Source organism: Cyprinodon variegatus, unplaced genomic scaffold (genome assembly GCF_000732505.1).
Source record: "Cyprinodon variegatus isolate N-32 unplaced genomic scaffold, C_variegatus-1.0 Scaffold1132, whole genome shotgun sequence".
NCBI classification, from domain to species: domain Eukaryota; kingdom Metazoa; phylum Chordata; class Actinopteri; order Cyprinodontiformes; family Cyprinodontidae; genus Cyprinodon; species Cyprinodon variegatus.
This window is the reverse complement of record NW_015151585.1, coordinates 3,755-31,240: the sequence shown is the minus strand read 5'-3', so window position 1 is coordinate 31,240 and position 27,486 is coordinate 3,755. Positions and strand designations below refer to the sequence as shown.

Genomic DNA, 27,486 nt, shown 5'->3' with positions numbered 1-27,486 from the left:
ATTCATGTCCTCTGAAATGTTAAATATGTTGTTGCATTCCAAGAACAAACTTTAATGTACTTTGGTAAAACTTTATTTCATGACCAAAACAAGTTTTTACACCGTTGTGGAGTTGATTGAAAATGATACTCAGTTTAATTTATTTATTTTTTTGGTTTATTTTAAAAATAATCTAGCTTTCTAAATACTTTTTTATTCCAACTGGAATCTTTAAGTGCCCTGCGACGGACTGGCATCCTGTCTGTAGACAGCTGGAGATAGTTACCAGCACCCCTCGTTAGCCCGCTTTGGGATAAGCGTGACGGAAAATGGATGGATGGAAACTTTAAGACTATGTCTTTTTCCCATTCAAAGAAAAAAATTTTTTCTGGCTCTCTGAATAAAACTTCCAAAATTTCTGATTAGTTTGAAAGCAACTATAATAAGTCTTGCTAATTAGATATATATCTGTACTCTGAATGCATCAGTCTAACATAATGGCTCTTTTGTTAACCAAATTGCATCGTTGCTGTAGCTGAAAGGTTGGGGTTAATTTCCTGAAAGGTTAAGCTCAGTGGCCTCTAACACATCTTCCTGCATCGTTCTCTATTTATCCACATTTTCGTCAATGCTGACCTGCTGAAGAAAAATGTCCCACAGCATGATGCTGCATTTACTATGTTTAACCATAAGGCGGTTGAACATATGCTTAAATATTTGATGCTGTTTATTAATAATGAAAACTATACATAACAGCTTGCTAATAGAAAAAATAGAAAAAAAAATAGAAAATAGAAAAAACATAGAAAGAAAATACATAATTTTGGACTCATTTTCATTTGTTAAGGTGACTTTTAAATCAAAAAAGTCCCACTGGTAACTTGCAAGTTCAAGTGCCATGAACATTTTTCATCACTATTATTTCTAAGTAAAGGCAAAGGTGCTATTTTACATTTCACTAGCAGATTCTCACTATCAATTGTCTTGTTAGTGAAACCTTCATAACTCTTGCTTGAAAATGTCAGGCTTATGAAAACTCGGCAATAAACACATAGATCTACCGGCTTCCACAAGCATGCCCACGCTCCACTCAAGCCTTATAAAATTCCCTGCAAATCTCATAACAAAACTATCACCTAATTTACAGTAGAATGCCATACAGACTCTGAACTGAGCACACCCTGGGATATGACAAAGTATGTGTGAAAAAAAGAATAGTTGAAGACTTTCTGTAAATAGACGTCTTATTCCATGCCTGACTCCAGTGACTGCACTGTATCGAATCTTACATAGTCCGTTCTTTTGCGGTTCAAGTGTGTACTTGTGCATGTTTGTGTGACCCACTGGGCTGCACACTGCCCCCAGCCCTGCACCCTGGCGACTCAATTAAGGCTGACAGATGGTCCCAACCTGTGCAGGATTCAGAGCATGAGAGGCCCATTTTGTCGTCTTCATTCTTGCAGCTAATAAAACCTACATTGTTTCCTGGAATAAATGCCCTAAGCTCAGGAGGCTGAATGGAGTGGGGCTCTCGGGGCTCACAGGCCTGACCTTTTCTCCTGAATTTTCACCCCTCTCTTGTTCTCCCTTTGACATTCAGAAACAATGTATCATTTTGGACTTAAATGATTTTCACCCTTGTCATTCAAAATTTCCTCTCCGCAGCTTTTTTCAACAGAGCAACTTATTTTGATAATAGTAGACATCAACTGTGAACATCTCAATAAAAGTGTTTTTTTTAAATGGAAGGATATAACTGTTGTATATCATTACATTTCAGTGATAATTCAATTAGATCAAGTATGATTTCAAAACTCTGAAAGTGAAAAATAGCCATCAAGCAGATATGCAAGGTGTTCAAGCCTTCCTTATGATGTCCAACCCTGACTATCTTGATCTCTTTGTGACTCCATCCTATCAAATATTGTGGTTTCCAAATTCTAATTAAAGTGGTCATTGACCAAGAAGGAAAAAAAAGTGTAGACTGGAAATTAACCTGCTTACACTTAACCCTTGTTTCTTAGCATAGTATAAATATGAGGGCATATTAAATACTATTGATATCTAATAAAATAAGGGGTTCAGAAAGTTCTTTTGAAGCTTAAAAAAACGCTACACATCTAAACAGAATTTAAAATTGTAGCCTTGGACCCCTAATGAATATTGCAAAAATTTTAAAGGACTTCCAGCCTAAATATTTGCCAAGGTCAGAAAGGTTAGTCTTGCTGTCATAAAAAAGTTACTTGACGTCTCAAAAGTATGACTAAATGCCAGCATCCATTATATGAGCCAAAATAATTAAATCAGAGCTGAAGTCGCAGCATCTTGGATCCAGATATGCCACTGGTTCCATCGGCAAATATACCAAACAATCAATTACTGAATCCCTGCTTAGAGAACCTGTAAACACACAATACAACACAAAACAGCAAACCTCTTATATACTTTTTTTTTTTTTTTGTTAATCAGCGACATCAGATGCAGATGTCACTGTACTGGTCTGTTGTGGTGAAGAGAAAGCTGAGCCAAAAGGCAAAGCTCTTGATTTACCGGTCGATCTACGTTTCTACTCTCATCTATGGTCATGAGCTTTGTGTCATGACCGAAAGAATGAGATCCCAGCAGCTTAAATAAGTGTTCTCCGTAGTGTGTCTGGGCTCTTCCTTAGAGATAGGGTGAGGAGCTCAGTCATCAGGCGAGGACTCAAAGTAGAGCCGCTGCTCCTCCACGTCAAGAGACGTGGAGGAGCATCCTGGACGTCTCCCTGGTGAGGTGTTCCAGGCACGTCCCACCGGGAGGAGGCCTAGGGGGAGACCCAGGACATGCTGGAGGGACTATGTTTCTCAGCTGACCTGGGAGTGTCTTGTGATTCCCCTGGAGGAGCTGGCCAAAGTGGCTGGGGAGAGGGACGTCTGGACTTCCCTACTGAAGCTGCTACCCCCATGACCCAACCCCGGATCAGTGAAAGAAGATAGATGGATGGAATCAGTGTCCTTGAGAAGCATCTGATGTCTTTCATTTAGTGCTGATTATTAGATCAACTCTGGACTTCTAAGATAAGCCTATTTTATTCATGAGGAAGCAGCACTGACCTGTCCAGCCTGGGTAGCAACGACAGTGGCCACTCACAGGGTCGCACCCGTCAGCGTGACTGCAGTCACACCGCTCACGGCAGTCAAGTCCATAGGTGCCATCCTGATAATGACAGTTACTTTAGTTACAGATTAAGGGCAGAACACATGGCAGCCGATCAAAGGGTTTGGTTATTTGCTGAGTTAGAGTCTACTTACAGGACATGACTCGTAACAGTGCTCCCCTCTCCAGCCAGGAGAACAAGCACAGGTGCCGTCCACAGGGTCACATGCAGCTCCGTTACTGCATAAGCATGTCTGATTACATCCCAGACCCCACATACCACTGGAACAAGGAATGGAGCAGTCCACACCCTGCCAGCCTTGAAAGACAGAAAGAACAGAGAAAAGATGTCAAACTTTTAAAAACAGGAAATGATAAATAAAAAGAAACCCAAAATTTGAGCAATGTATCTTACCTTAAAAAAAAGATCATGAAAAGTCTATAGGTTTTGATTATGGATTGTTTACACCGAGCCTAAATTTAAATAAGCAAGAAATGTACATAAGCTAAGAAGAAACATGACTTTTTTTTTTTTTTTACCAGATACATAATCATTTCAAAATGTTTCCGATTGGTTCCAATTACCAGTTTTTATATTTATTTAACTGGCTAAATGCCAGATTAATTAAAGATATTTTACATACTTTTTATCACATTTTAGGATATCTAAATATATTAGATATCCATGTCCTGTATGGTCAGTCTGGAAAACTCTGGAGAATTTTAATCTAATGGTCTTTTTTTATGATATTGTCTTTGGTAAGCTGCGTCCCTTTCTTCTGTAACAAAACACCCAAAAGTGCAACCCAGTGCAATCATTATATATATATAATGATTGCACTGGGTTGCACCATCTGCAAGAAATACACATGTAAACATGTAAACACATATGCAAACATGTAAAAGGGAAAAAAAAGAACTGTCATATGTGGATGCACTATATATACTATTTATATCCCATGCACCTTTTTTCTTCCTTTAGCACCTTCTTCTTCTTCTTCTTCTCTTTTTTACTATTTGAGCTGATGTAATGAGTACATTTCTCCATTGCGAGATCAATAGAGTCAATTAATCAATCAATCAATCAATCAATCAATCAATCAATCAATCAATCAATCAAAAAAACATGATATCCAACACTTCACATATGGGACAGTGTCTCCCAGTTTTTCCTCAATATTTGTAGTATCATAAAAACATTCCTAAGTTATGGCATATTTGTATACGTCACGTTTATTTGTCATCTAATTGCTTTTGTTTATTCTTTCTAGCAAACTTGTTTACTCATCGAGTTGAACTTACTGTCACAAAATCCAACAAAAATACCATGTGCTTGCTAACAACAACGTTTCTTGTTTTCTGAAAACATTCAATTATATCTTAGCCTATTGTGCTTTTAAGGTACTTAGTTGTAATACTGGTCATTATGGCCAAACACTTGAATTTTAGTATCATTAGTCGATGGGATGTTTCCAGAAATGCCTGTATTTGTTCCTTGGTCTACTTGCTGTTACATTTGGAGAAATGACTTCTTCCTTGTTGAGTGACCATGTTAGTTTAGGGCTTGTTTGACTGAGGATAATGACATTTAATACCAACTTTAGGTAGAATCTGTACAAGGGAGTCTGCTTTAGATCTAGGGTCGATACATTTTTCAGAAAAACATCTTCATCTCTGGGAAACAGGACTTGTTTAAACAGCATAATTGCCAATATCCCCACATTGTTTATATTTGCATATAACTGTTTGAACAGATGAATGTGGGAAGCTTTAGGTATCAGAAAACTGTAGCCAAGGATGGATAAGAAACGTGTCAGTCCACAAAAATCTTGATAATGTACTGGCTGATTACTTCAGACTTTTTCTATCAAGTCACATAATGTTTCATGGCCTTTAAAATACACGAAAGAAATTATTTGTAGTTTACAGAAACCTTTGAAATTAAATGAATTAATTTAAAGAATCTGTAAGAAATTCACCCTCTCATAATTATGCTATAAAGCAAACAGAAATAATTCAAGCAATGCTAAATGGCCTGAAAAGGAAAAGCTGAGTCTGAATTACTGACTGTAAGAAAATAATAGTTATATACTTTTATGGAATGTACATACCTTTTTGATTACAACTGTATTTTGATGCATAACAAGAGTTAAGGTATAGTGTTAACTAGGTACTCTATAAACATGTTTTCGAATAGTAACGTAAACATTGTCATTGTTCATTTTCATACAGGAAGATGCAGATGTAGATCAGCCTCAAGTTAGCCATCTTTCTTCTAATGAAGGAGAAGGAAGCATTGAGCAGCAGCAGACTCCAGACACCAATGCACCAACACCAAAGAAAAGGAAGTCTACACTTGCTCCAATTCATAGATGTTCCACCTCTACCACTGACTGATGACCCACTGGACTGGTGGAAATGTCATGTTTAAGCCTACCCACTCCTTGGCCAGCCCGTCGAAAGACATCTGTGTGTCCCAGGGACCAGTGTACCTGCAGAGCACGTCTTTTCTACTGCTGGTGATATAATCAGCTCTCATAGGAGCTGTCTCACCTCTGAGCATGCTGATTAGTTGCTCCTCAAGAAGAAAAACATGTACCTTTGTGTGCAGAAAATGTTTGGGTCAAATATAAAATAAGTCAAGTACTAAGCACAAGTGAAATGTTTTCAGGTTTTGAATAAAAAAAAAAGAAACTGTAACTGGTTTTAGGACTGAAATGCATGTGCAGTCTGTGCTGCAGCTTTAAGTTAAATTAATTCCACAGTGAAAAGTACAAGTTAAAATATGTGGCCAGGTTATACTGTCCATATTAAGATTATAATGCACTTACTGAGATTTTTATGCACCAATTTGGTTTATTGCTCCTTGAAGAAGAGCTTTACTTTGTTTTGGTGTTTTATGAATTTCACGTGAATTGCTGTTATTTATGTGAAATATTATGTAATTCATTTAAAGTGGATTCAGTTTAGGCAACACATTTGGAATATCATCAGTGACACACATAATGGTGTATCTTGGATGAAATTTAGAGCAATATATAGATTATTTGAACATCACTGTATCGTTATAAATATATTTTGCCTATCTAATCATAGGCAAAATATCAGAAAATCTGTCACTTTGCTAGTAGAGTACATATTTTATATTGCGTAAAAAATGTTGCTCACTTACTCATTTTCTAACCATTGAACGAGATTCTTCAGCATAAATTGTTTCTGAATGTAAATATACATTTTCATAATAGAGATTCCCATTTTTAATTTCTAACTTGGATTTGAGATCTGGGCTAAACAGCAGCATTGTACTGCAGGGAAAAACTTCTCTCTTTATTACCAAGAGAAGCTTTTCTGTGTAGAATATGAATCTTCTCCCCTTGGAGAGTGTTTTCTTTTCCAGTGTTATACTGTAGCTTTCTCCCACTATCAAAGACATGCATTTGGTGCTTTTAGGTCTCTAAAGTGCTGTATATAAGAGTGGGTGTTATTTGTTTGTGTCACCCTGTGATGGACTGGTGAACTGCCCAGGATATACTACAGCTCTAACCTTTTAACAGCCTGAGATAGGCACCTAACCCATGGTACCCTGCTAGAATTAAATAGTTAAGGAGGAAGGTTTTGTAATCTGAAAATTGTTATCAAAAAAAATATTTACATCTTAAATTATCAAGGAATTGTTCCTCATTCACACCAGCATTTTATTTTATCTTTTCAAGAGAGAACAGATACAGTCTTGCCAATGCTCCTGCCTGTTCTGGTCACACAGGATTTCGCTAACTATTAAAAAAGCACAGGGAGAGGTTCTCATAGACAAAATAGACAGTTTATCACAAACTGAAGCCTTTGTTGAAATAACCTTGACTCTAAAGGAGTCTAGACTCTTACCAAAACATCTAAAACTGGAAAACAGCTTCTGAGGCATCAGTAAGTCAAGACCTGCACTCAGCCTTGTCTGGCAAGTGCCTTGTTAGAGTGAATACTTCTAAGTAAATCATAATTAGAAGGGTAGAAGGAATGTAATAGTAAATAGATTTTTCCAACCACAAGATAAATCATAATTATGGGGATATTATGCATGTGATGTAGAAAATCCCATTCATATAGTTATTAATGTTTATCAAATACTGTTGGATAACAACTTAAATTTGCTCACAATGAGCTGCATGAAAAAGCTCCGCTGTGCCCTGGGATTCATTTTTCAAATCTCTAATAGCCTACTTGAAAATATCAGTCTTTTGAAATTATTAGCTCATTACGTGATTGATGATGGTGATCACCAAATCTCTCTGAAGTATTCACTGAGCTTTAATTTAGTGACTTCATGGCTTCATTTCCATCCTCATCAAACTATTTAGTGAGCCATTAATGTGCCATGACTACCATCTTTCTGAAAATGATTCATCCCACAATAATGGTTGAAACTCAGAAAACTTTAATTTTTGTTTACAGCGGATCTTAACAGTCACAATACAAGAAAAAAAAGGTGTACGAGAATCTTAGTACTCGCCAAGCAAAGTCAGGCCAAGCAACAGTATGAGGGAGACATTTCATTTTTCCATAACATTGTTAATATAACATTTATAGTCCTTCAACCTTCCATTGGTGGGTTTCAAGTCCAATTCCTAAAATGTCACACACCAACAGGTATACTTCACTATTATGCTTGGCTTGTTAAATTATATCTGCATTACAGATTCTTGCACTTTACACAATAAAGTTGCAAGAATCCATTCCATTTTCTGTACCATCTGTAAGGGTCACAGGGAGGTTGGTGCTTATCTCCAACAGTGTTTGAGCGAAAGGTTGTGCACACACTGGACGGATAGACAGCACATCATGGTGCGACACAGAGACATACAGAACATACAGCCATTTATACAAAATCACATCTATGGGTCATTTAGAAACCCCAATCAACCTAATAATTCTAGTGCTGCAGAACACCCCAGGTTAGGATTTGAACCCAGAACCATTGTGTTGTAAGACAGATGTGCTCCAAGCTTTGTAGCCAACGCCCAAGAATGCATATATGTAAATATTTTAAATTTACCCTACCAAAACAAGGGGCTGGCATCAAATATGCAGATTTGGGACTTGAATGGTATGTATAAAACATGTATTTTAAAGGCTGCTGGATGAGCCAAGCAGTATGTACATTTAGTGTTTAATTAACACCACATCAACACCCTTGTTTATAGATGCTGGAGATTGGCCTGTTTTCCAGTGTGGTCCTGTTTCTCTGACTGTGACTGGGTGGATGTGCTCTCTTTGTCCTCTGGCATGGGAGCTTGCTCGGAGCTCGTCTGCCTGGCTGTGTGTTTCCTGGACGGGGCCTCCTTTTACAGCTGCTTTTTGTGTCTCTGCTTCTGTCTCCTTGAACCCCAGTCGGCCTCGGCAGATGGCCGCTCACACTGAGCCTGGTTCTGCTGGAGGTTTCTTCCTGTTAAAAGGGAGTTTTTCCTCTCCACTGTCGCTACAAGCATGCTTAGTGTGGGGGGTTGTATTTGAGTCAATGAGTCAATGCAATAAACTGGTTTTCCATAGATAGAAAACTGTATCAATTTGACTGTATGATCTGGTTGAACTGTAAAGTGCCTTGAGATGACATGTGTTGTGAATTTGGCGCTATATAAATAAACTGAATTGAATTGAATTACATGTTATAATGTTATAAAAGTGATGCTGCATGTGATAATTATGCTGCTAATCAAAGTCATGGCAAATATTTGTAAAGCTGTCTTGTGACAAAATCTAATGATATTTAAGAAGTAGGTCCCTTACCATGTCATGTTTTCCTTTCAACCATTCCCAGGCATGTAGATTGTGATAGTAATATGCAGTTCTATTGTACACTGATGAATAAGTAATACTGTTGATAAATATTTAAATACCACGTGTGATGTCTGGGATGAGGATATTTTGACCAATGGGTAAACATTTTCATAACAACCTTTATCCCTCTGCATCTTGTTCACTGGAAGCTGATATTCTCTCGAAGCACCCTTGAACCCAATCCTCAGCAACCATGTGGAAAATCCCAGAGAGAGGAGACAATCTACCAGGTATGCCAAGGAGCACAGACCAACAAGAGATTGTAAGTTTTCAAAGTTACAGATGTGGAATGAATAGAAGAATAAAATTATTTTGAAGGGAAAGCGCTGTGGATAGAGTATGGCTGTTAAACAGACAAATAAATCAAGTAGGATTCCTGCTATCATTTAAGTGTGAGTAATTCTATTGAAAGTCATTTTCTTAGCAAGCAAAAACCTCTCATTCTGATCTGTGTAGCTGAACCTAACCCTAACAGATGTCTTAGATTATTTGAAGCAGTCCTTATGCAGTGCACTTGCCCTTGATTACTAGGTTTTTAGAGCAAAGTTCCATTTTACATGGTTGTAAACTTAACTTTGTAAACTTAAATCACTAGTTCTCTGCTGGTATACGTGCCATGATGCTTTTATCTGTTGTGTTTTTGTTTTTTCATGATTTACAATCTCATCTTTGCTCTGCTGTTTCTAACCTTGTTTTATTGTATTCCCTCAGAACAGCCATTATTGTAATCATTGCACAATGAACCTAAGTTTCCTTCTTCATTGTCCTGTAGTTACTTTAAATCTAAGAGTAGCCTCTAACAAGTTTTTTTCTCTAATGAACTGTGACATGTCTTTAAGCGGCCTTTTTTCCGGGAGCTGGTCCTTGAACATTGGTCTAATGTTCTGTTGCTCGGTTCTAATAAGTGCTGAAATTGGACGACACTAACTGAATAAAACAGTTAGTACTACTTGGTATCTCTTTATTTATGATCTGTTTTTATTTTATGCTGTTTTATGTGTTTTATTTAGTTTTTTATTACATAAGTGAGCGTTCACTGTTATCTACTATTTATACATGCTTCCTGGATGGGAAGCGAAATTGTTCAGAGTTAGAAAAAAAAAAAAAATGTTTTTTTTTTTTTTTTTTTTTACTTTTTTGGAATGACTGACCTGGATGACTGAAAATCTTCACCAGCATGCAAGACAGTGGGTCCTGAGAATCAGAGTTAAACACCTCTGCTATAAGTTACATGTATTGATCCATGTATGATAGTGGTTCTTTTTTTCTTATAAACATCTGCTACCAAAGACACTTTTTGTGTCAGAAAACTTACTAGGTAATAAGTATACAAATATCTAATGTATTCATGGTATTACAACGTATGGGTAGTTTACAGACAACAATATATACTACTCATAAACAAAATGAGCACTTCAGCAACACATTTGAACTACAAGTCAATCACATCTCTGTGAACACCCAAATAAATAATTCACCCAGTTTTTAAGATTTCTGTATATTTATTACATAGCAAATTCCCATTTACTTTTTTTTTAGATTATTTGAACACAAACCTACAGTATTAAATAAACCTTACATGATCCCTATTCATTCGTATGTTAAAGCTTACTTATTTAAAATACATAATGATCAGATTTGTAGTAATAAAGTATACTTCCTCAAAATGTATACTAATTTGTCTATTTATTTCAAATACTTAAAGTTTTTTGTTTGAATTGAATAAAGGTTACCTAATTATTATGTGATTTATACAAATTAATAAGCTTAATTAAATTAATGAATATTTATCCTGTAAGGTTTCTTTAATATGTGTGTGTTTAACTTATCCCCAAAAAAGTAAAAGGGAATTTGCCATGTAATAAAATGCATAATTCTTAAAAGTTGGGTGGCATATTTCTGTGAGTGAACAGTAGCTACGTTTACATGCACAAAATCTCCCCTAGCTGATCTAAACCTTGGTTGAATGAAAATTATATAGATAAAAATGATGCGATCACAGCATGTGTATACATGTACCAAGTGTCAGATTAGATCATGTAAGCACATGTAGAACTGAAAAAACTGTGGAAAAACATCACGCTGACATTTCTACACTTGTCAACTGGAGATTACTCTTCTCCAAATATCTGAATAGGAGTGTACAGGGAAGCCAATCAGGCGTCGGCAAAAAAAAAAAACACTTCTCTCTTTGGACCGAAATGATTTGAATCTTCAGTATGAAATGAAACATTTTTTATCTGATCAGGCCTTCAATACATTTAATTCTTTTAATTGCACTCTCTGCATGTAAGGTATAATAAGTGTTTATTATTTCACTAGTAAATCTGTGAGACTGACCTGTAGGGTAGGTGTAATATCTTCAGTAAAAAAAGAAGGCTTGCTAACCACTGCTGACAAAAGTAAAAAAATTATCTACCTTCTCGGCAAATACAGGAGCCATCGACCGGGGAACATGATGCTTGGTTGTTGCAGGAGCAGGTGGACATGCAGCTTGGCCCAAAAAGTCCAGGCGGACACACTGTAGAGCAGTCCTCACCCTGTGGAAAAAATAATGCAAAATCAGACAAAAGAAAAAGAATATCTGTATCAGATCATTTAATGTAAATGTAAATACGGCATGATAAAAAGGGTTAAACTGCAGTTCTTCATGGATTATTGAAAAGGTTACTGTTCATAGTGTACACGGCAAAAAAATAGCAAACCAACAATAAATTTAAAGTAAAGGTAAAGGGAAAAAGACCACACTTGATCACCACCGAGCAATCATTTTTAAGCTTCCAATTATCCCCTCTATATATTCTGACAGCACCTTCCCCCAGCCATGCCTCTTGCTTTCCTCTTTCCCCCATCTCTCAATTTTCTCCACATCTCTCTTTATACAGAAAATCTCATCGCTTTTCAAATGCAAGCCTGGCAAGACTCCAAAGGCCTGGGAATGCACACTTCTCATCCATCCTTGAGCAGGCAAGCGATGATTACATTTTCAATTCTCCTCTCTTCACTTCATTAGTACAACTAGTTCTGTCCTCAATGGGCTTCCTGTTACATAAGTTGGCATCTTTGTCTTGTGTGTGACCAGTGGATGGTCTTAACATGTGTTCTGCAAAAGAAAATCTTGTAGCCAACATTGTGTGTTTGACTGAAACTAAATCAACAACACTCGTCTGAAATCATTTTTAATTTAATTAAGTTAAAAAGTTAATTGTGGTCATTTGAATGAGCTGATATATAAAAACTGCATTGCTAAACGTGAGATCCATTGAACTTGATATGATGTTGGTAAAGCTTTTGCAGATATAGTTGATTTAACTAATTTATAAAGAGATTATGTAAGGCTTAGGAGTGTGTTTAGGGGATGCTTTGACCAATTTTCTCAAGTCTAAATACAGAGTTTTTGAATCTAAGAAGGGTGAAGCTAATCCGGGTCAGGTGTTCTTCTTGGTTTGCTAAACCAGGCCAGAATATTACTTGAACTGAGGTGCCAATCCCAACTCCAGCCAAATAGCCCCACATAACCCTTTCTTTTATATGAAACAATGCAGTAAGGAAAGTGTAGATCTCCTAGCAACTGCCAAACCCAGACTTATCCACTGTCTGCCAGGCAGAAAGGCATGATTCGCCACTTCAGAGAATATATCCGTACTGCTCGAGTCCACTGGAGGCGTACTTTACACCACTGTACCCAACAATTTGCACTGCTTTGGTGATGTAAGGCTTGAATGTTGCTGCCCAGCCGTGGAAACCAATTCCATCAAGCACTCTATGTACTCTTGTTGAGCATAAGAAATTTACAGGTCTGCAGCTATTGACACTCCAGAAAATTTGAGGTTGTCTGTGATTTTATGTGACTTACCACTTCATGGGTAAGTTGCAGTAATTGTGAATCATTTTCACTTTATTATGCTGCCACTTCAATCTGACAATGGAATATTAAGTGGAGAGGAATTTTTATAACTAGACTTATTGCATTCAATATATTTAATGGATAGAAAAAAAGAGAGCAGTTCTCTGCAACTTGTAGAGAAGTATGTGAAAAATCTGAGCCTGTAAGTTTAATCTAGGAAAGGGTTTCTTAACCCTGGTCCTCAGGGCACACTGTCCTACATGTTTCAGTTTTTCCCATTTCTCCATAAACCTGGCCAGGATGGAAAAATGATCAACAGGCTTTTGCAGCTCTTCATGGCTGGTAATGCAATAATTTGAGAAGCTTGAGAAGAGACACATCTAAAACATAAAGGACAGTGGGCCCTAAGGACCAGGGTTAGGCCTTGTGTCACTTAGAAAAAGCGCATACAGTAAATGTTCTATTTATGCAAAGCGAAACAACAGCTTTTTTGATTTAAGCATATTAATGTTCAATGCTTATCTTATCATATATATATTAGGAAATTGAAACAAAAAACTTTTTCTCACACCTTTGTTTAATTAGTTTCTCATTATTCCATAACATTTTTGTATCTTTATTTGTTTTGCCTAACCAATGCAAAAGTACCAGCAGAAACCAAAACCGATTTAAAGGAGAAAGCAATTGAAATAGAAAGCAAAAATATTCTTCTTATACACACAGAGGGTGATACCAGTGAAAATAATGTCAATGCAAACAGTTTGGGCCCCTACTGGTAATAGAAAACAAGAAAACTTATTTAAACTAAAAGTAGCGCAAAATCTTACAGTAATCTGTGATAAACCGTTGGAAGGGCTTATTATTATAAATGAGAATACCAATAAGAGATCAGCATAATACCCACAAGTTTTATGTTTTTGAATTAGAGGAATTATTTGGTAAAGGGCTTAAAGTACTCATTGTATGTCCTCTTCAAACCTATCTTAGAATTACTCTCCTTCATAGGCTTAGAGGAACCCACCTCGACTAATCTTGTCCCTCCCTCAGCTGGAGATCACAGCCACTGTACGGGCTCCCACAGTCTCTCTTTCAAAAACCATGCATTGAGTGACAGGTGACACAATGATTTAGGGTTCCAATTAGAGGCCCAGAGGAGTCCTGAGTGGATCTTGCTTTGCTCACCAGAGTGCTGAGGGAATGCTGGCTGCTCACTGCTCTCATTATCATTTTGAACTCAGCTTAAACAGGAGGCAGGAGGAGATGTGCCAGTGGACGCCAGGGGCAGAACACACATCTTATAAAGTCTCTCCCTTCGTACACCACATAAAAGCGTCTGTCTGTGAATGAAATTTTTATCAATCTGTTGCAGTAACCTTTGTTCTGCTGAAAGTGACAGCTTCGAGACTGCTAACAATAGCAGTTCAGTTGCAGTTTTGTATGGAGAAGTTTGAGCGATTGACGGGGTAAAGCTGGATGTATGAGGGTGGGAAAGGATGGTAGAGGTGGAGGTTTTAGGCTTCAGTCCCTCCTCAGAGCAAAGGCAATTTACTGGTGACTGAACTTATGGGTAGAACACTATGCAACCACAAATTGCCACATGGATTTTTCAGTATTCATGGTGGTGCTAAGTTTCATATGGTTTCCCCCTCCCGGTGCAGGGAGCGCACTACTTGGCCTGTTCTCCAGAGTGGAAAGACACCACTCTCATTAGTCATCTGATTCACATTTCTTCAAAGAGGAGAAGGACAAAGGTCTGAATTCGGAGAATTATTATTAATTCACGGACTGTCAGTCTTTTGTATGAGAGCAGCAGTAACTTATATAAAAGAGCTATAAGAGCGCTATAAGTGTCCTACTGTTCCAGAAGCTTGAAGGAACTTTTTAGCAATGTGACCAAGATCTTTTTTTCACTACTCTAGAAACCTTGTATTCCATCATGTCTTGAAAATAATTCTCTTTATACTGTGGGGTTCAAAACTTTTTGGTGTTTATGGTAAACACCTCCTACTGCAGTACAGTTGCAGCCTCAGTGTAACTGATCAGTGGACACAGGTCTCCCACTGCAACCTCGAAGTCTAGAATGTGATAAAAAAAAAATGACAAGGGTTCCAATAGATAAACAGAAAGACAAATCCATGCTATGATTTCAAATGATCTTGACTATTCGGTGCGTGCAGGAGAAAGGGAAAATTTGTCACCAGAAAAAAAGCAGTGATTTTACGTGAGAAACTACAACCAGTGGTCATGGTTCGGCAGGGCTTAAAGTGGAAAACAATAAGTACAGGCAATCTCCTTAATGCCAAACAAATATCTATCATCTACACATCTGATTCAAAAGAACAAAAAAACAAAAACAAAGCCAATCTAAATCAAATCTATATCAGCCAAATATAAAGTGTCTAAAAGCTTTTTTTTTTATATCAAGTTCAAGCCCCATGGTGTTAAAATGAAAACAGAACATAAAAAAGAATAAAAAAAATGGAAGATCTTTAAAAACAAAGAAATGACAATCCAATTAATTTTTTATTAAGCCTATTAAGGTTTCTTTCTGTGAAATATACTTTTCTTAGTAATAGGCCTCAACGAACCTATGCCACTTCAATCATTTTATTTTACCCAGCACTCATAGTGTCAAGTACTGTAGCTTGGGCACCAAGTACTGAGAGAGACATAATAAAATACTGCCTATTATTTTATTTGATTCATTGTACATTATTTGTTTATTCAAGTCAATCTCTTAAAATCTGTTGTCGTTTTCCTCCATATAGATTATACACAACTATCTTGTGTGGCAATATATTTGTTATTGTTGGACCAAAATTAAACGTGTTTGAATATCCTTATTTCATGCGGATGTTTTCAAAACATTAATACTTAAAGTTAATTTGGAACTAATGACAAAACAAATTGACAAATATCTTTTTATTGTTGGTTTCCAGGTAGGAGGCACCGCACAGTATTTGTGCTCAGAGCCCCCAAAAAGCTAGCACTAAAGTATGTCACTGGGGTGTTTGCAGCATCAGCATCAGTTACAGTTTGATGCACCAATCCTAGCTATGACCTCCGTTTGCTTGTGTAGTGAAGGACTGTTCTGAGTGCTGCTGCTGTATTTCAAATCGGCTTTAGTTTGATTGATTCCTTTTTGAGACATGTAAGCACCAAATCGAGATAATTTCCCCCTGCTTTTCATCACTCATTAGCTACATAAATGCACTCCAAGTGTTTTGCATGATAACAAATTGTTTCATTTGACTTAATTTTTTAAGCCATAAATGAATGGTGAACTATGGGTCGGGATGGGGGGATGCTGATATAGAGGTCTCAGTACACTGATGGGTGAAATTTCGTAGTGATGGCACTGAGTGATTGCCCACTTAAAGCACTGACAGGGACTCTGATATATATATTTTTTGCAATATTACTGCAACTACATCGTGCAAATGCTGCTTTCCAATAAGGCTGTAATAATTCAGTAATAAATTAAGTTATTGCTGTCAAATGCACTGACTGTGATGATAAAGACTATTACATTTCAGGATTTCAGGTGCTAAAACTAATTAACACTGATTGAATGGTCATCTTTGTGCTAAGATGTGACCTAAAAATGCTTACTAAAGTTTTATTCGCAGAAGACTAGTTGAAATTTACATTTTGAGAATATTCAAAGTGAGACAATTTTGTTATTACACAATATTAAATGTCTGTCTTGATCCAGTTCAACACTGAGAATTTCAACCTTGGATCCAAACCATAAATACACCTTATTCATGTTTTATCATAAATAAACGAATCTTTGCTGGAAATCAGACGAAAGAAGAGCAATTTAGTGTTTTACAGGGATAAAATATAATATTGCTGTAAAGCAGGTGTGCTCTGAAACAGAATTAAAATCCGAAATGATCCAGTAAGTTTATGGCATCAATAGATTTTCAATAATAAAGCTTTTGCACAAATATCAGACAAGGTATAACCACTCACAGGTCCTTCAGGAAAGTGACAGCTTTAATTTGTACCTTAGAAGGCTGCAGAACTTTCTTTCATTATTGGTTTAAATCTCTAAAAATTGCTTTGACAAGAGTGTTTACTCCATACGCCCCCACAGAGGCTTGGAACCTACCCTTTATTTATTTAGTTCAATCAATAATTCCACTAATGCTTGCTGATTTAATGGATGTATTCTACTTGTACTCTGTAAAGACATGATTTAATAGGTTTAAATCTGTGTTTGCAAACAAAAATGTAATTCTATATTGTTTCATAATTTCAAACTGAACAGAAATCATTAACTACAAAGATGGCTAATACAAAATGCTGGAAATTATAAAACAGTAAGAACTGTTTAACCCCTACAGTATATGACAAAAATCCAGCTTTTGGTCAGGGTAAATCCATAAAGCACAACCTCCCAACCACAGCAATTTTCAGATGTTGATTTCTACCCTGTTAGTCCAACCTGGCCATGGTTGTTGGAGCAAAAATGAAAGAGGTAGAAGAATGTCACCAGGAAACTCTGGAAAAAGGTTTGCGTAATATAGACGCACATAGACTGCCCTCAGCCACAGCAGTAAATTTGTACCTATTAGTATCTTAATGTAATTGGAGTACTTCTTTTTCAGAAAGCCTTTACCTGACACAGCATTGATTGGGCTTTTACCCACTGAGACCTGATGCAAATGGAACCACTAATTACCAATCAGTTTCACTCCTTAGCAGCACATCTACTTGCTTGACGAGTGAATTTACATTTATTGCAAGATGACAAAAAGGTAGCGACAATGAAAGCTGGGAATAGGAATAGCTTTTTTTTGTGTTTTTTTTTTTTTTTTCTTTTACAAAGGGAAACTGGAACAGATTCCTACAGGATTTCAGTTTCAAGTGCAGCACTTTGGACAGAGTGTGAAGAAACTGCATGTTACGCCGTGCCCATTCTGCAGATTGTAAGGGACAGAGCCTGAATAGGTAACATGTAATCACTTTGTCCGAGCCAAAAAGAGCATGTCCAATTACTAGGACTAAATCAAGCATGCCGGTGCTCAGCCTGTTCCAACACTTTGCTTGGTTTGCCGTCCGATGGGACTCCAGAACAAAAGAATGCAATGGGGAGGCTTAGTCTTATAAGCGATCCCCAGAGAAAGGGACTTCCCTGGCAATCATAGCATCATGAATCACATTTTAACACCTCCACTTGATAATAAGCATGCAACTTGAATACAAACAGGTAGCAGCTACAGACGTCTAAATGCAAAACAATATGTTTCAATGGTTTGCACAGCAGCAGCTTTCTTAAGTACAAGAAAAACAATGAATGTTCACCTCTCCATTTCCCCACACACAAACACACAAAATCTCCATATGAGCTGCGTCTGTTCCCATCTGACTGCCGCCTTTCCTATCCAGCTTCTGCCCTCTAGGTCTGTTTAATGGATCTGGCAGCCTTTCCCAGCAGCCGCCACAGCGAACAGGTGGAGCAAATTAAGACACAGTCTGGAGCCCCGCTCGGTAGCTCAATTCACCACAGAGGCTCGCTGTAAGACACAGGCAATTTCCACTGAAATGTAACATTGGCAGACGTGGACTCTCCTGGTCTCTATTGCTCCGTAACTCCAGATTGCAAAACACAAAATACAATGGCGAAACTGATTGGAGTTACTCAACTAATTTGACAGTTGTAAAAAGGGGACAATATGGCTACAAGAAAAAGAACTACAAATGGAGTTGACCAAAGATTAACTTTGTTTTGCTTTGAAGGAACAAGAGCACAGGTCTGAGCTTGCTTTGTACTTGTCTTTGTGACCCTATATATTTTTTGTGATGAATTTAAAAACAAAATTTGTGGCAAAGGGCTTCATTGTTGACTGAAATATACTGGGTCGATGTCCGGTGCCTTAACAAAGCATATCAATGACCATGACAAACATCTTCACCTTGATTTTAACCGTCTGTGTATAAAAAGAGCCTAAAGAGAAACTGGGATCACTTCCAAAACATTTTGGCCTCAGCGACTTTTTCTTTTTTCTTTATAGCAGCCACAGATAACATGCAACATAAATTAAAACTACAACCTTCAGAACTACAACATTATTAAATTACAAGGTGGAAATATTTTACGCAATGCAACAGTAGTTACTTTTACTTAAGCAAAGACTCTGCAAACATCTCAATTTTGTTTTTGTTTTCCTTTCAAGCCATCAATTTTTAAATACTTTCAAATGTTTTTTATCAAGCTTTCATCGGAAGTCTTTTACATTTTTATCTCTGGAGTTGAGCTACTTTCATACTCCTTTTAGTCTCATTCTTGTTCCATTCAGTAACAGAAAATTCTGCCTACAGTATAACACATAAAAAACTAGATGAAAACTAGTGTTTAGTATCCTATGTTATGTAAGTAAAGAGTAACTAAAGAGAAGCATCATGATTTAGCCAATTATATATCTCATCAGACGAGTAGAATTGTATTACCTATCTGCAATTGTTCTCAATTTCAACTCAAAAAATTGGAACAAATTATTAGAAAGAATTTGCAAACAGGGCCCCTTTGTTTTAGGCAGCAGTTTTGCCACAACACAGGTTTCTGTAAATGATGAAAGTGAAACACTAATCTACGGCAAATGCTGACATAGAGACAGAGTGTTTGTTCTTTTTTTTTTTTTTTATTCTTTTTTAAACTTATTAGAGTCATGAAGTCATGACCTAAGGAAATTACATCTTACTCCAGGAAAAGAATGGATCAATTTTAACATACGGCCCAACCAAGAAATTGTATTGCATGACTTCTGTAGCAATTAGAACATGTTATAATAAAAGGGACCATGCAGACCGCACTGCGCTTCTGATGGTCCAACTGAGATAGATCAGAGGGACATTTTGGTGACAGATGTTTCTAATATGCTGGAACTTTTACAAAAAGGACAATGGTTCATTACTTTAACTATTAATATTTGAATTGATTGAATAAAAGAAAATATTTATCTTTAATTATATACAATTTTTTTATGGAAACTCAGCTTTTCCAAACAATTTTGGTCTTTAGGAAAATGATGCAACAGTTAGAATTGGAAAGAAACTTATAACCTAAAGTTTGAGCGCTTTTAGTGATTTTAAATTGTTTGCATTATAGTGTTTTTCACTTACTTTGTCAAGAAAAACAGCTTTTATTCAAGACCAGTTTAAAAGTTTATACATATATTCTCTTCCTTGAAATAAACTCATAAGATAGGATTAAAAAAGGCAGCTCCCATATCACAGAACATTGGAAGACATATTAATCTACACATGTTGACTTGAAATTAAGTCCAACTTAAAAAAATAAATAAATATAAAGAATCAAAGCAGAAATAACACAAGAGAAACATGTGAAATCAGTGAAACATTAACATTAAACATGGAGAGAACAGATCTTTTTGGAAAAGCTATGTATGTTTTCAGTACACAAAGCTCACCATGAAGCCAGGGGCACAGGTACAGACGCCTGTGACAGGATGACAGTCTGCTCCGTTGGTGCAGCTACAAGACAGATAGCATCCTTCTCCGTAGAACCCAGGAGGGCAGGTCTCATTGCAGTAAAGTCCTGTCCATCCTGGTGAACATGTGCATTCACCAGATAGTGGATGGCAGCTACAAATAAATCGAAACAAGACAGCATTATGGGAAAAGGTAAGGAAAGTAACCTTTGAAACGATCAACTCTTCATGTTTGAGCAAGATCTAAGTGGGATGCCTACAGCAACTGTAGGCTACGTGCTTGTTTCAGATAAATGAAGTGTCCGTTTTCTCCTTCATTCAGTAATGACTTATATGGCCAATGCCCAGCTCCTGCAGGAATCAAAGCATTAACACTGCATTAACTATGAATGTTTCTGAGGAATTATGAATGAAGCAAAGGTCGCGATTAAAAGCTAACTGAGAGACATGGTTAGGATGTCTACAGACTGCGGAATGACTGCTGGCTTTTAGGTAAGTAGAGATGAAATTAAATCACAGAGGTTCTTATTCACAGGGAAACCACAACGTGTGTTGCCTTCAAAAGCCTTCAGTAAAAATAACCCACATTTAGGAAGACACTGTATGCACTGAGAAAATAAAAGAATAATTGTATAACTTGCAAAATAGTTATTGAATATGTTAATGTTTTTCTTATAAAACATGTCGTGGCACCATTGACATGAAAGTAAGACCATTTATGGATAACAGCCCATCTAAGCCACAGTAAAAAGAAAATATTTCCACATATAAAACCGTTGGTATAAAAAAATGGAATGACACAGGGACTGAATTGAAAATATAAAAAAAAGGACAAACCTAGAAAACCAAGAAATTGGGTTGAATCTGTCAATATTTAGAAAGCATTGCTGCTGCTATGTGCAAATAAAAACCATCAGGTTTAGTATTAACTAATCACTCATAAAAAGGATTTCAATTACCTAACTATTGCAGTAAATGATAATATTGGCAAAAACATTCAGCACAAACAGCAAGCTGACAACACCACACTACATGAGGAAGTAGAAAAAAACCTGTTTACAACTTAATCAAAGCCAATTTCTTTCCTGGAGTTTGTCCACAATGTGATAGTGGTGATATAAATGAGCCAAATCCCAGGATGTCGGTAGACATTTAGATTTACGAATCCGCTGCCATGTTTTCCGTGCGGATCCGTCCGCGTAGTTACAAATTTTCCAAGAAAATGGGAAATTCTGTCTGACGTAATTTTGCCAAGCGGACCTCACGGACATGTCACTCATAAACCAAGCTTAAAACATATCACAATCTTAAAATGAACAGGGAGCAAATTCAAAGAGGCTATAACTGAGCTGATGTTGTCATCTTTTCTATGAACAGTAAGTAATGTATCATAGACAAGTAATGACGCAGAGGAAGCCCCTCTTATAGAGACTTCATGTAATTTCACTTTTAGGCAGTGTGAAGAATTAATTTATATTACTTATATCTTACTGGGAAATAAGTGTTTTTCAATACTGTCTTGATCTCTTTAACTTAATGGAGATCGGAGTCTAAAAACTCCAGAGTATTATACAAAGTTAAACATGTGGAGAGAAATAAACATGATGGAATGATGTAAACCAAAAATAATGTGCAAATTTTTTTTGTAACCTTTAGATTAAGAAAGTTACTACTCACTCATAAAGGCATGTTGTTCCATCAAAAGTGGTTGAATGGGATCTATTACAGCTTAAAGTAAGGGTAACTTGGATTCATAAAGCAGAAAGTAGTTTTAAAGGAACACTCGTCTTTCCGATAGTTTCCTGAGTAAAAACTGGACCCCTGTGCAAAACCAAAGAATACCTCGACTCCATTTATCACCCACTGCCAAGTGCTGCAATGCACAGAGGGTCTCACTTACCTGACAGTGTTTGTGGTATTACAAGGGCAATACTTGTCACAGATGAGGCCATAAAGACCCGGGGGGCAGAATCTCTCTTGACAATTAGGGCCTTTAAAGCCTGTTTCACACAGACATGCTCCATTGATGTGATGACACTTTGCACCGTTCTGGCACTCACACCTATGGTTGCACTGTGGACCGTAGGTGCCCACAGGACAGTCCTCTTGACATCTAAGGGAAAGTTGCAATGAAATGACACTACTTTAAATTGCTGCACTGGGAGAGGAAAAAATGGATCAACAGTAACCTACAAAATAAATAATTTACCCCACTGCCATGCAAAAAAATTTAAATTTAAATACTTCAGTGGCTATTTCATGTTTAAATAAAACCCTTACTTTAATAACCACATATATTATTAACATTTCAACATCCAAAATATAGCTATGTGCTTTAAAAGACCCAGACTGGCATGGTCAATTTTTATCAAGCACTTTTCAAAAACTCTCTAAAAGTAGAGCCTGCTGTGAGTACCTCAGTGTCTCTGCAGGGGCTCCATGAGACTTGGCAGTCATCGTCATGTAGAAAAATTAATATTACTTGAGAGTTTCTCCTATATGAAGAAGCAACCAGATCAGTGAATTTGTGCTTGCCTTCTCTTTATTTTCCCTCCACACTATTTGTGCATTATTAGTCTCTGGAGTTTAACAAAGCCATTACAAACAGTTCAATTACATAGGAAAGCATTCAAGTCATGCCTGATGTTTGAATTTCCTTATGTTTAGTAACATCATGGGGCAACTGAAATATTATACTCGACAGGAGAAGCTGGGAGGGTTAACACAATCTCAGATTATTCCTGGCAGATTCATTCACCTGCCACTAACAAAATGAATGAGGGCAATTTCGTAAAATAATAAAGTAAAAGAAAGGTCTTGTTAAGGAGGTGTTTCCATCAAAAAGACAATTGCTTTAGTCAGACTAATAACCGCTGGCTGCCCTGGGCTTCTCCAGCAGGCATGGAAAACTAAAAAGATCCGTGTATGTTGATGAGGCCTTAATATAAGTCCATTACTTATAATTAATGAGCAGAAACCCAAACAGCACATAGACCACGGTAAGATCAATGGACAGACTGGGAGGAGTGAATGTGGATGAGGCCTCCAGACATGAAACCTTTCTGGCCAGCACACAGTACAAGATTAATTAGGCATAAATACCCCTATTAAAAGCTTCCAGTGCACCTTCAGATGGAGTAATGGATGTTAATAAATGCTTATTTCTCATGAGAGAAAAATTTTACAGCTTTGCCTTTATCTTCTAAAACAGAAGCCAGATTTACTTCTCATTTGAAAATAAAAAAAGAGGGAATAGGTCAACGAGTATCTGTTAAGTCTGCATAAACTGGTCTTTTGCGTAAGATTCAAATGTTGTTAAATAATTCCATTGTCTGACCAGCTGCTTAAGCAGAAGTGAGCGAGTCTGCTCTGAGTACCTCCCAGAATGACAATCGGATGAAGTGTCTGGGCCGGAGGTGTTGGCTGCTTACCTGCGTCCGCTGAATCCAGCTGCACACTGGCACTTTCCTGTCACATGGTCACACAGTCCGCCATTGCGACACGAACAGTCTTTGCTGCAGTTGATGCCATACTTGCCCAGAGGGCAGGGCTGAGCGCACACTGAACCCTTTAACAGACAGAACTGATTACCATAAGAGACACAGACTACGCTTTTTCTCAAGCCTGACAGTTTAGTTACACTGATGCGCCTTAGGCACCTACTGATTTGTGTTTATATCGGACTGTAGATATGCCATGTTCTTTTACAAAATGCTGTTCTTCATTGTTTGGCACCCATGGTATACCTAATGTATACATAAAATTGTTAAGAATTGTAATTCCCTTTTATTGTCCCACAATCAGGAAATAAAATCTTTGCATTTAACCCATCCCCTTTGGGGAGCAGTGGGCTGCCATTGTGTGGCACAGTGTGGTCTTAAGGGTCTTGCTGAGAAACCCAGAGTGCAGGCTTTGGGGATCCACCCAGGTACTTGCAGCCGTCTCAGAGCACAAGTGCACTGCTCTAACCATACTAGTGGCATGCAAAAAAACAGACAAAAAAAAAACATTAGAATATTCAGTTTAGGGTTGCAACAAACAAGCATTTAGCAATCTGTTAATTACTTTATCAATTAATCGATTAATAATCGAATAGCAAAAGGTTCCTTAAAGAAGAATTTTTACGAAGGTAAACCAGGTGAAACTCAAACGATTCCACTTGAGGAGTTCTGGATAGAGCATATTGATGAACAAAAAAGCAATTTTTTTTTTTTTTTTTACAATTTTGGTATAATTGCCGCTTAAGGGTTGGTTGATCTGTCACATAAAGGCATATTTTACAGTCTCTAAACTCCTGTTAATGATTAATCGATTAGTAAATTAGTTGACCATTATTTCCATAATTTATTAATTATTATTAATCAGATTAATTATTTTTAGCCCTAATTTAGTGAACATTTATTCACAAAAAAAAGTTTAGAATAATTTTTGTTGTTTTTTTTTTTAAAAGTCCGTGGCACCCCATGTACTGGTATTCTCGACTGATCAGAGCGAACTGTTCAAGCTTATGTTCAAAGGATTTAACAGACTAGACATTGACATTTTTGATGGTAGAACAGAAGGTATATTTACTGGCAGGTCTTGAAACAACTTCCTGTCCTGTATAAAGCTTCTAATATTTACTGGTTTAATTAGTTCATATAACAGGACGAAATATGTAAATATACAATGCTGTAAATACCCCAGAATTAGTGAATGGGCTACTTTTCATCCTCTGTCAATGGACAGATGAAAATATATGTCTCACTAAAAACAAACAGAAAAAGATTTGATTTTTTTGCTCCAATTCTCCAGCAGAGGTGTTTTTTTTACTAGCTCTAATACTAACGTGCTCAGTGTGTGGTGAAATGAAAAATGTGTGGGCACATTCAGCCTTTATTGTTTCAGTCGGTTCAAACTTTTACTTTATCACTCTCACCATTTGGCGATGCCAAAAAGTTGTAATTTTATTGTTTCATTTCCCTGACTTACTTAAAAAACAAACTATTGTTGTTTAAATATTAAATCAATTTATTTTTTCTTTTTATTTCCAATTTTTTAGTTTTGAAAAATGTGTCTCTGTGCTTTATCATTGTCATTAAAAGTGTTCCTTAAGCTTTAATAATGTGAGCCTAGTTACATCAGTTTTTCATTTTATTTTTGTTAGCTATTAGCTATTGCCTCAGCGATTTTGTAAAAAAAAATATATATTTCAACATGTGTGAAGGCTACCATATATGAGTTTATTCTGCAACGAATCTAAGAAAAAAAAATGTTTTTCTTCTTTTGTACATGAACAATGTCATTGGTCTTAAACACCATTCCAGTGAAATGTAGGTATTTCTATGTGTGAGGCTTTTTTCTTTTTCATTACATTCTTGGTGTTTTTGTGACCTACCGTCCACCCAGCAGGGCAAGAACAGTCGCCGGTAATGTGATGACATGTTCCTCCATTCTGACAGGGGCAGCGCTGTTCACACTGTGGTCCATGACTGCCGGAGGGGCACCGCTCCCCACAGCTGCCACCACACATGTTAAGTGTCAAGACTCTTAATGCATGCCACATTTTGTCCCAGAAAGCATCAAAGAAGCAGGTATGTTGCTGGTACTCACAAAGCTCCTGTGTAACCTGGTGCACAGATGCACTCTCCTGTTTCATGGTCACACGTTGCACCATTGAGACACTGGCAGGGCAATTGGCAACCCTTGCCATAATAGCCATTTTCGCAGGGATCTTCACATCGCCACCCTTGGTACCCGTCGGTGCAAACACAGGCTCCTGTTATAGGGTTACATTTAGCTGCATTTCGGCACTGGCAACGATTACTGCAGTGAGGTCCCCAGTAGTCACTCTCACAGCCTGCAGGCACAATAATACAGGGCATCAAAAGAGTCATAATAACAAAACAATAACATGATTTCCTATATTTTCTTGTAATTATGTAAACACAAGAAAAGTATGCATAAATGGTGCATAAATATAATCTCTAAAACAGATCATTAAAAATGAACCTCAAGTTAAAGAATTTGCCCAACAACACTTTTTACAATAAGTACAACTTTCATATCTATAAATGTCCATAGCTGTATATTGATTATTTATTCTCCAGATGCACAGTATTTATATCTGTAAAAATGCTGCACAGTACTGTATTTTATTAGTTTTTTTTTTACTCTGTGACTTATTTTGTTATTTTTATACTCTTTTTAAGGTCCACGTGTGTGTTACCACGTTTGCTACAATCTTTTGCTGCTGTAATACCACAAGTGTGGGACAATAAAAGGGTTTTCTATTATATTCAAATAACAGTTTTATGGAATGAAAAGATTCCTTCCTATGTAAAAGGATAAGATCTGTGATAAAAAATAAAATGAAATCATGAGCAAAAGTTAGAAAACTAGTAAGAATTGCAGGTAAAATATCAGAGTACAGCAAGGTTAAAAGCAGTAATGCCTCTCTGATTTTGGTTCCCATGGTGGCACACAAATCTTAGTGGGTTCTTCAGCTACCAGATGTGGAGTTTGTAAGCTGAGGCAGGGGCATTTCTTGCAAGAAAAATTTTGAAATTTATTTAACATCCTCAGATGGAGAGATAGGCAACCATAGTACATACTGTACATTTATACCCTACAAAAATCCCAACAAACACTCCCCCAAGGGGAACCAACCCACCCCCTGTATAAATAACTTTCTCACAATTGTTAATTTGGAGGAAAACAACTTGAGTTCATCAAAGCACTTTGCTGTTAGGTCAACATATCTTTCACTAGCCAGATGGATCTTCTGAAAACAACAGCCCTCCCCTTCATGCCATTAGGAAGCTGTGTGAATTAATTCTTATCTCTCATGATCTTCGTTTGGAGCCTGTGAGGCTAAGTGGACTTTTCACATCTGAGGCTGAGTGTTCTTTGCCTAACTGAAACCTGGCTTAACAGCAACATGCCAGACTCAGCCTTCCAGGCTATTTTAAGGCATAAAACTGACTGACATTCTGCCTAAATTTTACCCACATGTCACCTTTCCAACACGGGGAGAGAACACTCTGGACTTAATGTGCAGTTACATTCACTGTGCATACAGAGCCTTTTCTCAACCTTATCTTGGTTTCTCCAACCACATCTGTATCCTCCTGGCACCAGAATATTGACCGTTGATGGGATGGATTAGGCCAACTAAATAAAAATTCACTCTGTGGACCAGGGATGCTCTCCAAGATTGTTTTCAGTGCACCTATTGGAAGGCAAAGGTAAAGGTAG

The 27,486-nt window shown here is 37.1% G+C and overlaps 1 protein-coding gene across 1 annotated transcript in view; it reads right to left on the bottom strand.

Moving 5' to 3' along the window:
* megf11 (multiple EGF-like-domains 11) overlaps positions 1-26,089 on the bottom strand; it is a gene marked incomplete at its 5' end in the record, with an annotated part of 51,993 nt that extends 25,904 nt beyond the window's left edge. Inside the window, 8 exons of the mRNA XM_015400678.1 lie at positions 3,072-3,174; positions 3,270-3,433; positions 11,363-11,483; positions 20,230-20,404; positions 22,151-22,363; positions 23,682-23,818; positions 25,628-25,748; positions 25,843-26,089. Coding sequence (XP_015256164.1) covers positions 3,072-3,174; positions 3,270-3,433; positions 11,363-11,483; positions 20,230-20,404; positions 22,151-22,363; positions 23,682-23,818; positions 25,628-25,748; positions 25,843-26,089 — 1,281 coding nt within the window. The remainder of the gene's footprint in view (positions 1-3,071; positions 3,175-3,269; positions 3,434-11,362; positions 11,484-20,229; positions 20,405-22,150; positions 22,364-23,681; positions 23,819-25,627; positions 25,749-25,842) is intronic.
* Positions 26,090-27,486: the final 1,397 nt, after the last annotated feature.